General features: G+C 39.9%; 1 protein-coding gene across 2 annotated transcripts in view; it reads right to left on the bottom strand.

Moving 5' to 3' along the window:
- Positions 1-14,430, bottom strand: part of Tph2 (tryptophan hydroxylase 2) — a 92,459-nt gene that overhangs the window by 58,862 nt on the left and 19,167 nt on the right. For both annotated transcript variants that reach the window (XM_090357216.1, XM_090357207.1), the window contains exon 5: positions 1,298-1,494. In XM_090357216.1, the coding sequence (XP_090213342.1) occupies positions 1,298-1,494 (197 nt within the window). The remainder of the gene's footprint in view (positions 1-1,297; positions 1,495-14,430) is intronic.

Here is a 14,430-nt window from a genome sequence, read left to right as displayed (position 1 = left end):
CCTGCACCAGGATTAACTCCAAATGGACCAAAGACCTTGAGGTAAATGCAGACACTCGGAAAACATTACAAAAAGGAATAGGAGATACACTAGGTCTCCTTGGCACAGGTCAAAACTTTCTTAATAAATACCCAGAAACACAACAAATTAAAGAAAGTTTGGACAAGTGAGACTGCATTAAACTGCAGAGTTTCTATATGGCAAAGGATATAGCTAGACAGTTAAACAGAAAGCCCACAGAGTGGGAAAAGATCTTTACTAGTCATACAACAGACAAGGGCCTCATATCTAAAATATATCTACAGCATAAAACAATGACTCACTCAAAAACAAATCTTCAAAGAAACAACTATCCCATTAAAAAATGGGCCAAAGACTTAAAGAGAGCCTTCTCTGAAGAAGAAATAAGAATGACCTATAGACACATGAAGAAATGCTCAACATCTCTGGCCATAAAAGAAATGCAAATCAAAATGACTTTGAGATTCCACCTCATTCCGGTTAGAATGGCCAGGATCAAGAAATCTAATAACAACAGATGCTGGTGGGATGTGGCCAGGAGGGATCACTACCACACTGTTGTTGAGAGTGTAAAGTCGTTCTACCACTATGGAAAGCAGTATGGCGATTCCTCAAAAGGCTAAACATAGATCTCCCCTATAACCTAGCAATTCCACTACTTAGCATTTATCCAATCATCCAGAAACAAGGACATACAAAACCAAGTAGCATAACTGCCATCAGAAAGAAGGCCATCACCCCATTTGTAGAGAAATGGTAAGACTTGGAAAAAATCTTATTAAGTGAAGTAAGCCAGATCCAAAGGAACATAGGCTCAATGTTTTCCCTCATTTGTAATAATTAGTACAAACCTAGGACTCTTCTAGCAGAGAATTACAATAGCTCAAAACCCAGGTACATAAGGTCATATAAGATGAGGCTAAATGAAAGGATCTCCAGGATATGGAAACAAGAGCTATATAATGTGTGATTGTTGTTCTTAATATACTATGTGATTTCTCTTTTCTTTTGCTGCCCTTTGGTTAATCTCATACTGTTACGGTATCTGACTTTGTTACCTGGTATATTGTATTTATGTTTATTTGTTTATTTGAAATAAGAAAGGGAAAGGGGGAAAACAAGATGACTGCGAGGGGTAGAGGAAAGGAAATGGGGACAAAAACTTGAGAGGGGGTGTCAATGTGTGAGAAGTGATGTATCCTCTGTCTGGATAATGTAATTGTTACCCCTCTATACACTACAATAAAAAAAAGAAAGGATCTGTGTACAGTCTTACCTTTCAGAAACATGGAGACATCTTCAAGTTGAGGCACGTTGTCCTCTCTGTAGCCACAATATTTAGTCAGCAGAGGGAAGTTTTTCAAATACTCTCGGCAAGCATGAGTGGGATAGAGTTTGGAGAGCTCCCGGAATACAACTCCCCAAGTTTTAGTTTCTTCTTCTGTGTATTCCACCCTTGGGATGGGCTGCCCACTAGTTAGGAGATAAGAAAAGTAAATGAATCTTGGTTTAAACCATGAGGCTAAAGGTATTCCAACCTCAATGATAGTTCAATTCATATACAGTAGAACCCCTTGGGGCCCAAAGCATCCCATTAAGCATTTGTAAAAAGGAAATGTCATTCCCAATTTTGTGTGTTGGGTTATATTCTTACATAGGCTTGAACTCAGGGCTTGGGCATTATCCCAGAGTTTTTTTCACTCAAGGCTAGCACTCTTCCACTTTGAACTATAGCTCCACTTCCAGTTTTCTGGTGGCTAATTAGAGATAAGAGGCTCCTGCCTCTGGGCTAGCTTGGAACCATGATTCTCAGATCTCAGCCTTCTGGGTAACTAGTGCTACAGGCCTGATCCCCTAGCACCCAGCTAGACCCTCATAGAACTTTTAATTAAGTTACATCTTCTACATCTTGTAGAAATTTCATACAATTTCTGTTCCTAAGCTGAGGTCAGTGATTAGTTCTGGGTTGGTTTTCCATACAGAACTGTGCTCTGAGAGAATGTTCTGCAATCATAAGACAAGAAGAATAAAGGGAGTCTGCCTATTAAATAAACTTGCCTGTGGGTTTTTGTCCCCTGTCTAGATTGGCCCCCAATTTCCAGGTGTAATATATTGAGATGTTTGTTCAGTGTCCCAAATATAAGGCCCATACTAAAACCTATACTGAACTTAAAAATAAGAGTCTAGCTGGAGATATGATAGAGTGGCAGTAATTCCTGAACTCAATCCCCAGGTCCCCAGTGAATGGATGGATGGATGACTAAATAAATAAATATAAGCAATAAGGAACATTAGCCAGGTGCAGTGGCTCACGCCTGTAATCCGAGCTACTCAGGGGGCTTAGATCTGAGGATCAAGGTAAGGTTCAAGGGCAGACCGGGCACAAAAGGACCTGAGATTCTTATCTCCAGTTAACCTCTAGAAAAGGAAGTGGGGCTTGGCTTACGGGTAGGGCAGTAGCCTTGAGTTAAGAACTCCATGACAGTACCCAGGCCCCATTTACTTCAGGTCATGCTGCAGAGTACACACATGAAGTTCTTAATCTAGGAATGGTGACTATTGTGAACACTGAAGCCATAAGTGAGGTTGGGGAAGAACGGGGGAGAACGATGAAGGGGGTGACATTAATCAAGATGCACTGTGCTCATAAACTAACATGCTGACTTGAAACTTCTCTATTTACCTACTTTAAGTTTTTTTAAAGAACAAGATTGAGACACACTGTGAGACCAAAGAAGGAGATTCATAGGAGCAGATCACAAAGGCTATATGATCATATAATATAATACTTTACAAAATGAAAAATAAAAAGTATTAGCAAATTTTTCCTGAAAAGGGCCAGAAAGTAAACATAGATGTCACGTGCTCTCTGCTGCCATTCTGCCCACTATATCTCACAAGCCGCCACAGATTAGACCTAAACAAGTAGATCCAGTTATGTTCTGATAAACCCTGTTTTGCTCAGCCTAGAAGCAGTACTGTGCTGAGGATGACTGGGTTTGGTCACTGAGAAGTTGTTCTAGACAAGAGTAATCACAGAGAGCTTCCTGGGAGACACGCAATTTGAGCTGAGATTTGTTAGCTAGGTAGGCCTTTAGGTTCCCTAACAAAGAAGGCAGTGTTATCCTAAGAACAAGGAGGAGCTGGGAAGTAGGCTCCCAATCAAAGAACATGGTTCTCAGTGGTTAGCCTCAGAGCAGCAGAGGAACAGAACATGGATGTGCACTTGTGAGGGAGGAAAATCTGAGAAGGACACTTTTTGTGAAAGTGAATTAGGAGTTGGGAAGAGTTGTCAGGAAGTGATCACCACCACTTTCACTGTCTGTCTGTCTGGCCACTTATCAGAAACTGCTTCTGGTAAGCAATTAAGCCAACACATAGATGTTGGCATACACATAGACAGAAGCCAGCATTTCTGTCCCAGTAATCTCCTGATCTTGCCTCTAACCACAAGTCCCCATTCAAGCCCATTCATGGCTGACACAATTGCCACACAGGGGTATGACAGCCAGGGGGACATCTTTAAGCTATGGGTTCTTGAAGTAGGCAAAAAGATACCAGGGACAGTACAAAGAGTGGGCAAGGAAATAGATGCCCGTGCTGCTCTCTTAACCCTCTATACAGTCCAGTGTTCTTGTCAAAGGGTTTACTTGTAACATTCAAGTGTAAATGTGGCACCCACTGACCCCAAGATCTCTTCTGTTTTTTGTTTCGTGTGTGTGTGTGTGTGTGTGTGTGTGTGTGTGTGTGTGTGTGTGTGTTTATACTAGTGGTTGAACGCAGGGCCTCATGCTCTCACTTGGCCTTTGCTCCCAATTTCTACTCTGCCATTTGAGCCACAGCATCACTTCTAGCTTTTTGATAGTTCATTGGAGATAACAGTCTTGCAGACTTTCCTGCCCAGCCTGGCTTCTAACCTTGATCTTCAGATCTCAAGTTCCTTATTACACAGGCCTGAGCCACACTGTATCAAAATTGGTTCTAATTAGCTGGGCTCCAGTGGGTCATGGCTCAGGTACTCAGATCGCTCAGATCTGAGAATGATATTTCAAAGCCAGCCTAGGAAGCAAAGTCATGAGACTCTAATCTCCAAAAAAATACTACTCAGAAAAGGCTGGAAGTAGTGGCACTGTGGCTCAAGTGGTAAAGCACTAGACTTGAGCACAAAGAGATTCTGGGACAGTGCCCAGGCCCTGAGTTCAAACTCCAAGACCAGAAAAAAAAGTTTTTAATTTAAAAAGAAAAGGCAAATCTTAAAAGTAGTACATGAAGAATAACACACACTGAAGAAAGAACCAAGAAATTAATATACTTGGTTGGCCTAAAGCTTATACAGATTAAATTAGAACAAGGTTGGCCTTGTTTAATTTTGGCTCTTGATAACCAACAAAATATTACAAGCTGGCAAATATTTGCTGGGAAGATCAAGACTGCTAAGTCCTAGCATCTGCAATGAATTTCAAATGGAAGCCTGATATGGAAAGATAAAAATAGAAAAGATGCAAGAAAATATATAAATGAGTTACCTCTGGAACCCATTCAGCTAAATCAATTTCAGTCAGACAACCAATAAAACAAATAAGAACTCCATGCAATCTGAAGGCAGGAAAGTCATGAGGCTGGAACAATATATGAAATATTGAGAAGCCATTTGAAAGGAATTGTTAGGTCAAACTTCTCCCTTTCCTATCTATCTGTAAATATGCAGCATCTCAAAAGGGCTGAATATAGCATTGGTGCCAACAAAAGGGAAGGAAGAAAGAATTGCGCGGGTGTGTTACTTCATAATGAATTCCTAGCAGTGTAATCTTGAGAATATGGATAGCTGAGTATATTTTCATCTGTTTCCTCTTGTCACCCAGTCTGAGTAGCTAACTGGCCTGCTCTTTGAGTTAATGACTAGTATAGGGCACTGCTGAGATCCAGAGCCCAGCTAAATCACTTCTGATTGCAGAAAGAGATTATTCACACCACTCTAACCCTCTGCCTGGGAAAACTCTTTGGGGTAAATATTTAAAACTTCATAACCAAGTAAAGACTATTTCAATCCAGTTCACTTCTACTAAATATTTGCAGACTATACCAAGCAATCTTTTTTCTACATCATTTATACAGGTATGCAATATGAGAATAGCTAATATTTAAGAACTTATTATGTGTCCATATACCTTTTTAAGGGTAAGTGTTTTATGTGAATTAACTCATTTGGTTCTTACAAATCCATGTGGTAAGATACTGGTGTGTTTCCCATTGTACTCCTGAAGAAATTGAGACTCAAAAAGGTGAAGCAACATGTCTGAAATCATATATAACCTAGTCAGTCTGCCTTAAAATGTTATAGTCTTCATTTATATGTACTAAAAAAAAGTAATAATGTATTCTAGATATCAACTTAATTCCAGACTCTAGTCTAAATTAAGATTTGTAGGTGTTATATTCATATGTAGAAAAATCTCACCTACAATCATATGTGCCATTTGTAGATTTCAATGTATCCTTTCATATGTACTTATTCTTTTAATTATTTTGACTTTTTTTTATACAGCACTCAGGTTTGAACTGAGGGCTTCATGCTTGCTAGGCAGGGATTCTACCACTTGAGGCAAGCTGCCAACTGCTAAACTCCCCTACAGTACAAATATGCATTAGGGACAAAAGGTAGGTTCGATCATGTGTTTTTAAAATAAAATTGTAAGCCAGCACGGTGACTCACGCCTATAACCTTAGCTACTCAGGAGGCTGAGACCTAAGGATCAAGATTCCAAGCCAGCCCAGGCACAAAAGGACCTGATACTCTTATTTCAAGGGCAGGGTGGTAGCCTTGAACTGCAGAACTCAGAGACAGCACCCAGGCTGCTGGCTGAGTTCAAGCCCAATGTCTCACCAAAATAAATAAATAAATAAATAAATAATAAAAATTGTAAGCCAGGCACAGAGGCTCACGCCTATAATTCTAGCTACTCAGGAAACTGAGATCTGAGAATTGCAGTTCACAGCCAGCCCATGCACTAAAGAACGTGAAACTCTTACCTCCAATTAACCACTAGAAAATGGGAAGTGGGCCCATGGCTCAAGTATAGCACCCAGGCCCAAAGTTCAAGCCCCATGACCCACGGGGGAAAAAAAAAAAATATATATATATATATATATATATATCAAAATAAAAATTGTGGTCATGGAAAAATGCCACAATGAGTTTTATTGCTTTGAAGTTCTTATGAGTTACAGGAGTCTAAAAAATAAATGGCACCTTCAACATGTGTTCAAGGGGTGTTCTGGTCTTCTATAGGCCTGGGATGTTTACCACCAGGATATTTTTTGGCATCCATCTTCAGGTACATGCCATAACAGATATCATCATCTCTCAGTATCCTAGATTTCTGCTAAGGTCCAAAACAAAATCACTAAAAACATTTCACATTCTAGAGAAAGCATCCAGCAGTTAAAGCCAACCTATCTCCTTACAAGGCTTATGAAAAGGCAGCAGAAATGGCCTACCACCAACAAACTCTTCCCACACCATCTTTCCCACCTCATCCCAAGACCTTACCTACTAGCCTAATAGGGCATCAGAAATAACCAAACTGCCAGGAATTTGGCCTAGTGGTAGAGTGCTTACCCAGCATGCACGAAGACCCGGGTTCAATTCCTCGGTACTACATACATAGGAAAAAGCTGGAAGTAGTGCTGTGGCTCTAGTGGTAGAACACTAGCCTTGAGAACGCCCAAGGACAATGTTCAGGCCATGAGTTCAAGCCCCAGGACTGGCAAAAAAAAAAAAAAAGAAAAGAAAAGAAAAGAAATGACCAGACTATGGAGAGGACAACATTGGATAGAAAAGCAGTCCTTTCCTGTGCTCTACGTCAGGAGGTTAGGCTGCCTATGCAATCATTTCTAGGGATGCCACAGTCCTCAGATTCCTGTCACAAGCTTCCCAAGCTTTCTCCAGCTACATCCTCAATGTGCAGCAGGATCACAGGGGCCGTCTCTTTCTCCCCAGCCCTGCCATGAGAATGAGCACGGATGGGCAGGTATAGTTAGTAAACTGTTTGGAAGCCTTGGTGTATGGCACACTATCCTCTGAAATGGGAGGTTCATGTGAATTGAAATCTAACAAGCATTTAAATCTAAAGGTATCTGTGAAAAGGAGATACAAGATTAGAAATGGAGGGAACAAGCCAGCCCCAGAACACAATTATCACATTGTACGACTACCACATCAGCACTAAGAAAACACTATCAGAAAGATTCTGTTTGAACCAGAGTAAATGTGGCCTGACTCCTGCCTACCACTGACATTCAAGCAATCACATACAAAGATCCTAGCCTCAAAAATCATATTAAGTGAAGTAAACCAGACCCAAAGGAACATAGGCTCAATGGTTTCCCTCATTTGTAATAATTAGTACATACCTTGGACTCTCCTAGCAGAGGATTACAATAGCTCAAAACCTAGATACATAAGGCCATATAGGATGAGGCTAAATGAAAGGACCTCCAGGATATGGAAACAAGAGCTATATAATGTGATTGATGTTCTTGATATCCTATGTTATTTCTCATCTCTTTTGTTGTCCCTTGATTATTCTCATATTGTTACAATATCTTACTTTGTTATCTGGTATAATGTATATATGTTTATTTGTTTATTTGAAATAGGAAAGGGAAGGGGAAAAAACAAGATGAAGGGAGGGGTGGGGGAGGGTAATGGGGACAAAAACATGAGAAGGGGTATCAATTTATGTGAAGTAATGCACCTTCTATTTGACAAATGTAACTGTAACCCCTCTATTCATTACAATTAAAAAAAAAAAAGATCCTAGCCTCCTCTCTCCCTCCTATCTGCCTCCAACTTCAGAGGGACTCAAGCCTAAAAGAGGGAAAGAGACTCCCTCCAGATAACTGTTTTAGGAGGGAAGATACACTCTGAGCCAAATCTGAGATTCATCTTTTTAAACAAACAGAACCAACTCTTAAATACCCACGTGAGACTATACTAATAATTGAAAATGACAGGAAATTAGATGTTGTTAAGGAACTCGCTCCCTGTAGAAGAACAGAATTCACCACAACCTAGCTGAAAGCAATGAGTGGGAAAATGAAACTACTTTATGTTGGTATAAATCCCAACAAGACAGCACTCCTTAACAGACTAATTACATGTAAATATTTAATTAGATATCTAGGGAGTCTCCTCCATTTATAAAGAATTAGTTGGAATTCCATGATTCTTAACAATCACTGAAATTATTATTCACAGCCTCCTAACTCACTGGAGAAAAGCAGATATGACTGTCAGTAGTTTTCACTTACTGAAAAAATCCTGTCTTCTTGTCACAGAATGACAAAAAGCTTTATAAACACCCATCAGGAACCTGTGTCATGGAGAATGGGATGAGAAGCGGGCTTTGGGCTTGACAACAAGAAGCATTCCCAGTGGGTTATTTTACTCCGTGATGCTAAAGAACACTCTCCAGGAATCCTGAAGGCTGAGGAAGGTAGCTCTCCATTTGTGTGTTCAAGCCCCACTTTTCCAGAAGACTGGGGGATGATTTGGAGTAACTTGCTTTCTCCCTACAGAGAGGAGTGGGAGGTGTAGACAAATCTATGGGTAGAGTTAGTATGGATAGAGCAAGTCGGTGAAAGTTCTGATTTTGTTAGCTCAAACTTGTGTGTGTGCCTTTTGACACAGATATCCAGGGATGACTCTCCCACAGAGACTGAAATTGTGAGAGAGCCTTTTTATAGCCACTGAATAAACAGCAATGTTTTCATTTCACATTTTGATCCTCCAGCAGGACCAAAAGCAAGCTACATTTCTAACTTTTTTTAAATTTTGGAGATTAGAAAATATTTGTGGATGGGTCACTCCTCCTGGAGTCCTTGTTGTTGTCAGAATTCAGAGTACACAAGCTGGTTTGCTGCTGGTGTTATCTTCGGAGGAACTCTAGTTTGGAGAAACAATTCACTTATTTATGGCAGAAGGTGTGATAGGCTACAATTGATGGTATTTACATCACGATGGCAAGGCTGGCTGAAACACAGCCGACACCAAACTATAAGAAGGTTCACAGAGAATTAGATAAAGTGATGGGTGTTCTGATAGAAAAAGTTAAGAAGAAACTCGTTTTGTGTTTTTGTTTTTGTTTTTTGTCAGTCAGTTGTGAGGCTTGGGTGCTGTCCCCAAGCTCTTCAGCTCAAGGCTAGTGCTCTATTACTTGAGCCACAATGCCACTTTGGGTTTTCTGGTGGTTAATTGAATTGCAATCCTCAAATCTCAGCCTCCTGAGTGGCTATTTTACAAGCGTGAGCCTCGGGCTCCTGGCTTGTATTTCCTTTTGTTACATGTTCATTAGGGAAGGAAATGCCTCCCTTCTTCAAGAACTGTTTATCTACCTTGAATAGACACTGCCTCTCATCTTTGCCTCATCTTTTCTCTGTTTCTCCACCTAAGCTTGTATCTCTTGATTGACATTCCCACCTAGGGGTTGCAGAAGGAAAATGAGGAGAGATGAATGTAAAATACATCAGCTTTGCAACTCATTAGCATTTAGTGGCTCCTCTAAGGATTTGAAAGGGGCCTTCAGAGAAAGTTTATGGGAACATCAGGGCTAGTGGTCTCTATCTCTATTCCTTCCTGATTTATGACAGGCATTCGCTTGCTCTTTTCAATGAACTCATCTCTGCATAATTTCCAGGGAGCTCTCTGTAATTTATCCTTTTCCTTCCTATCTAGGAAGGCACACAAAAATATAGAACAATGACTCATCGTAATCTAATATTACTTTAACAATAACCTGGCTTTTGAGGAATGTATATTTAATTATCATAAAGATTACTATTAATTGTCACCAGGTATTTTACACTTCTTACTGAAGAGAGTGGAAATTTCCATCATTACTGGATGACTCTCTTCCTTATAACCCCTCTGTCATCCTAGATCCTATCCAGGATAGGATACACCTGGATAGGTGATTATACAAGAAGAAAAGCACGTGTGCACCTGAGATTGGAAAAACTTTTTCCAGAAAAAAAAAAACAGAAATTTCCTGAAGAGGCATAAGGTACATTAGGTTTTTCCAGAATACTTTTTATACCAGTACTAGGGCTTGAATTCAGAGTCTGGGTTCTATCTCTTAGCTCTTTCCTCAAGGCTTGTGCTCTAGAAGTGGAGACATAGCTCCACTGCTGGCTTTTTTGCTGGTTAATTGAATGCATGTGTCTCAGAAATTTGCCTGCCCAGGCTGGCTTTGAACCACTACCCTCAGACCTCAGCCTCTTGAATAACTAGGATTATAAGGCATGTGCCACAAGTGCCCAACTGTGAAAAAACTACTCTGAATCTCACAACTAATACATGCTAACCAAAAAAATTTAAATAATAAAAATACAATATATATCCTAAATGTATTCCCTCATTAAAATATATGCTTCTTGAATGCTAGAATTTTTGCTTTGTTCATTTTATATCCCTGATACTTAGAAGATGCAATATATTGGTAGTTTAATAAATAATATTTGTTGAATCAATAAATCAACTAACAACAAGCCATAATTTTAAGTGCTAAGGAAAATTATAGTTGTGGCTCACAATGTTGCAGAGATATATTTGTCTAACTCCATCCTACCTCAGATATTTTAAAGCATACAAGAAAAGAACTCTAAAGATCTGAGGTTTCGGTCTGTTTACTGGTTGCTTTATTATCAGTTATCCTTGTGTTTTATTTCCTTAACATCTAAGGATTTCTTCCTTTTTTTTTCTAATTTCTTCAGTTTCCAGGTTCCCATCTAGAAACTGTCATGCAATCATCCTTGTCACCAGAATTTCCATTGGAAAAGTAGTACCTACACATCCACAACTCATCAAACATTAAACAACTAAACACAGGGATAGTTCCTTGCCTAGATATTCTCCTGAATTTCCAAAGATTACTTCAAGGACATAAGGCAAGATGACTTGGTATGATTTGCACAAAAGGAAGTTCACAAATCAGTGAACATAACAGGCCCATAAGATATGCCAAGATTCCAAAAAGTTAACTTTGTGTGACATGCCATAGTGGCACAAGGTGTGGAGGCCCGCCCCAACCACTCAGCCACTCAAGGGATCCAATCAAAAGGCAAAAACCATTTTCAGATTCTCCCCAAGGCCGCTCAGGTAAAGAGCACATGTAATCACATATTTTATTTGCTTCTGCAAATGAGTTTTGCGCACATGAATTTTCATAAATGAGTCTATGGGCCCTAAGGAACTCTCAGATGGGAGCAAACAAAAACGTTAGTTTGCTTCATTCACATTGCTAATACTGGTGCTGCCTGTACAAAAGATGTAATGAAAATAAACTACTGCACCTAGGGAGCCTTAGGGAGAGTGAACATTTAACTCCTGGAAATTATTTGTTTTTATTTGTCCTGTCTACCACAGAATAGGGCTCCCTACCATTTTCTCACCTTGCAGAAAGCCCTCTTCACAAAGTAGCCCTCTGCAAAGTAGCATGAAATTAAGTACCAGCAGCACCAACAGTAAATTGAACTCACATCCATCAATATGTACATGCTCAACATACCTAAGGAAAGTGAGCTCAAAGAACCCAATACAAACAACACCTAACAGTTCTAAGTCGTCCATAACAGGCAAGAATCACAGACTCCATAGGATGAAGAGACATAAAACTAGCCTCCAAGAGCTCCAATTTCTGAAACTTGAACTCAGAGCCTAGGCATTTTTCCTGAGATTCTTTTTCTCAAGGCTAGCTCTTTATAGCTTGAGCCACAGCACCACTTCTGAGTAGTTCATTGGAGATATGAGAGTCATGGACTTTTCTGCCCAGGCTGACTTTGAACCACAATCCTCAGATCTTTCTTAGCTTCCTGGGTAGCTAAGTTAATACATGTGAGCCACCAGCTGCCAGCAAAGAGAGCTCCAATTTCAGAATGATGTATCTTGTGCCTTTGTCACATGGCCTGAACGTTGCTAACTCCTAACCCCCAAAACATTTTTCCATAGAAGATGAAGGAGCACATTGAACTTTACTACTCAAGTTAATAAAGCATTCACTCATTAACTTGTGTAGCTGAAACAATAATATAATATTTTCATTACATGGATTATGTTCCTTGTATAGAGTGATTCAATGGCCATTAATATCTCAATGATATGGCTAAGGAAACTGATATTAAGAAATAGTCATTGGCCAAGTACCAGTGGCTCACATCTGTAATCCTAGCTACTCCTGAGGCTAAGATCTGAGGATCATGGTTCAAAGGCAGCCCAGGGTAGAAAAGTCCATGCTACTCTTATCTCCAATAAACCAGGAGTTTTTCCTAGTGGTAGAGTGCTTACCTAGAATGCATAAAGCACTAGGTTTGATTCCTTGGTTACCTCATACACAGAAAAAGTCAGAAGTGATGCTGTGGCTCAAGTGGTAGAGCACCAGCCTTGAGAAAAATCAAAGGCAGTGCACAGGCCCTGAATTGAAGCCCTAGGGCTGGCAAAAATAAAAATAAAAATAAAAGCAGAAAGTAGTGCTATGGCTAAGCAGTAGTGTGATTGCCTTGAGCAAAATCAGCTCAGGGACAGTGCCCAGGTCCAGAGTTCAAGAAGAAGAAAAGAAGGAAGGGAAGGAGGGGGGAAGGGAGAAAAAGAGAGGAAGTCATTGTGCAGAGTCAAATGACTAGATATTCCAAGACCAACTCTAGAAACTCTGTTCTTGATTACCACACCTCAGTGCAAGGTATTACACACCCAGTGTATACTCACAATTGGGACTGAGTCTATGTTCCTCATTTGAAACTGTGGGAAATAAGCCTGCTTCGCAACACTGTGAGGACTGAACAAGACATCCAGTGCAAAATATCTGTACCAGTGCCTAGTAGCTAACAGACGCTCAGTGAAGCCCATTTCCTCCTGCCAAGTGTCCAAATGAAAAAGATCTCTTCACTTCCCTGAGGGGTTGGGAATGGGTCTAGAGATGACATAATACTTTCCATATGAATCCACCCGCCTCTCAGACAGGACTTGTAGAAGTAATTTAAAACTTTATATTCACAGAAATCATTTTAAAGTCAAAATACCCATTCTCTGTAAAACACCTTCGGATCTGGTGCAACTGCTATCTTTGTCAATGAGCGATACAGGGCCATACTGTGCTAATGTTTTCCACAACTGTGGGAGCCAGGCTATAATCAGACACGAGCCTACAGAGGCATTCACACACACCTAACGACCCACCAAGCCCAAAATATGAAAAGGAGAAACCTTTTCCAAATCAATTTTCTCTTTTGTCTTTCCTTGCAGCTCTCAGGCTCCCTTCCTCTTAGCCATTGAGCTAAACTTCAGGTAGAAAGAAACATTTGGCATGAAAATGATTCTCCTATAAAGCCTGGAGTCTTTTAAATATAAGAACTGTGCATTTCAAACACACTGAGAATTCTGTAAAGACCAGACTTTCTACAATTTAAAAGCTATTTTTTTCAACTTGTGCATGATATCTCCTATGTCAAAAGCAAATTGTTACAAAGCTTTAAAAAAAGATTTTTGTCTTATGAGTTGATCTGATTTGGAAAGGGTAAGGGAAAACAAAGACTGGTGGGACAAAGGCTAAACAAATGCAACACTGATACTCACTAGACACTATATTGAAAATGAACTTGTGGGGGTTGGAAGGGAGAAAACCTGGGAGAAAATTGAGGGAGGGAGGTGACACTATTCAAAAAGAAAATTACCTGACTATGACACTGCAACCCCTCTTTACAATAAAAATAAAATTAAAATTAAAAAAAGAACAACCAGAAAAGAAAGCATGGGGCATTCTGGGAAGAGAAAAATATTTAGATTCCATAAGAGAGGCATTCTCAAAACCCCTAATGTGACCTCCTCCAAAATGATTCTAGTCATCTAGGAAATGACCCCAGTCCTACAAATATTTGGTTTTGTTCTGCTTTTCAATTTACCGCTCCATTTCAGAGAAATTAAAGCATCAACAACTGGTGTTTATGCAGGAGTCACAAAGTGTCTAAACAACCACATTTATCCCAGTTTCATTCAAAACCAGGGAAAGCAAATCAATGAAGGATAATGGAATGGGATAAAATTAGCTCAGTAGGGGAGAAGACATAGTTGCCTTGTCAGGTGGCTCTTCTCAAAAATGCAGAGAAGGAGGGAAAATTAAAATTTTCTCCCACATCACAGTAGAGCCCACAATTCATCAAAGAGACCATTTGCCAGTGAAACTGATGAGAAGAACATCAATTAAGGATAAAACCTTGCAGCCTCTTGTTAAATTTTTCCTTGTTGAGAAAGCAGAACCTTCCTTTCCATTCTTCTCCCATTTTCTATTTGTTATGCTTCCAATTAAGTTTGGCCTATCTAAAAACAGGTAACATGGCACTCGGAACTGTTAGGAATGT

The sequence above is a fragment of the Megascapheus bottae genome, chromosome 2 (assembly GCF_031878675.1).
Source record: "Megascapheus bottae isolate mThoBot1 chromosome 2, mThoBot2.hap1, whole genome shotgun sequence".
NCBI lineage: Eukaryota > Metazoa > Chordata > Mammalia > Rodentia > Geomyidae > Megascapheus > Megascapheus bottae.
The sequence above is the reverse complement of the archived record's forward strand: the minus strand, read 5'-3'. Positions and strand labels throughout refer to the sequence as shown.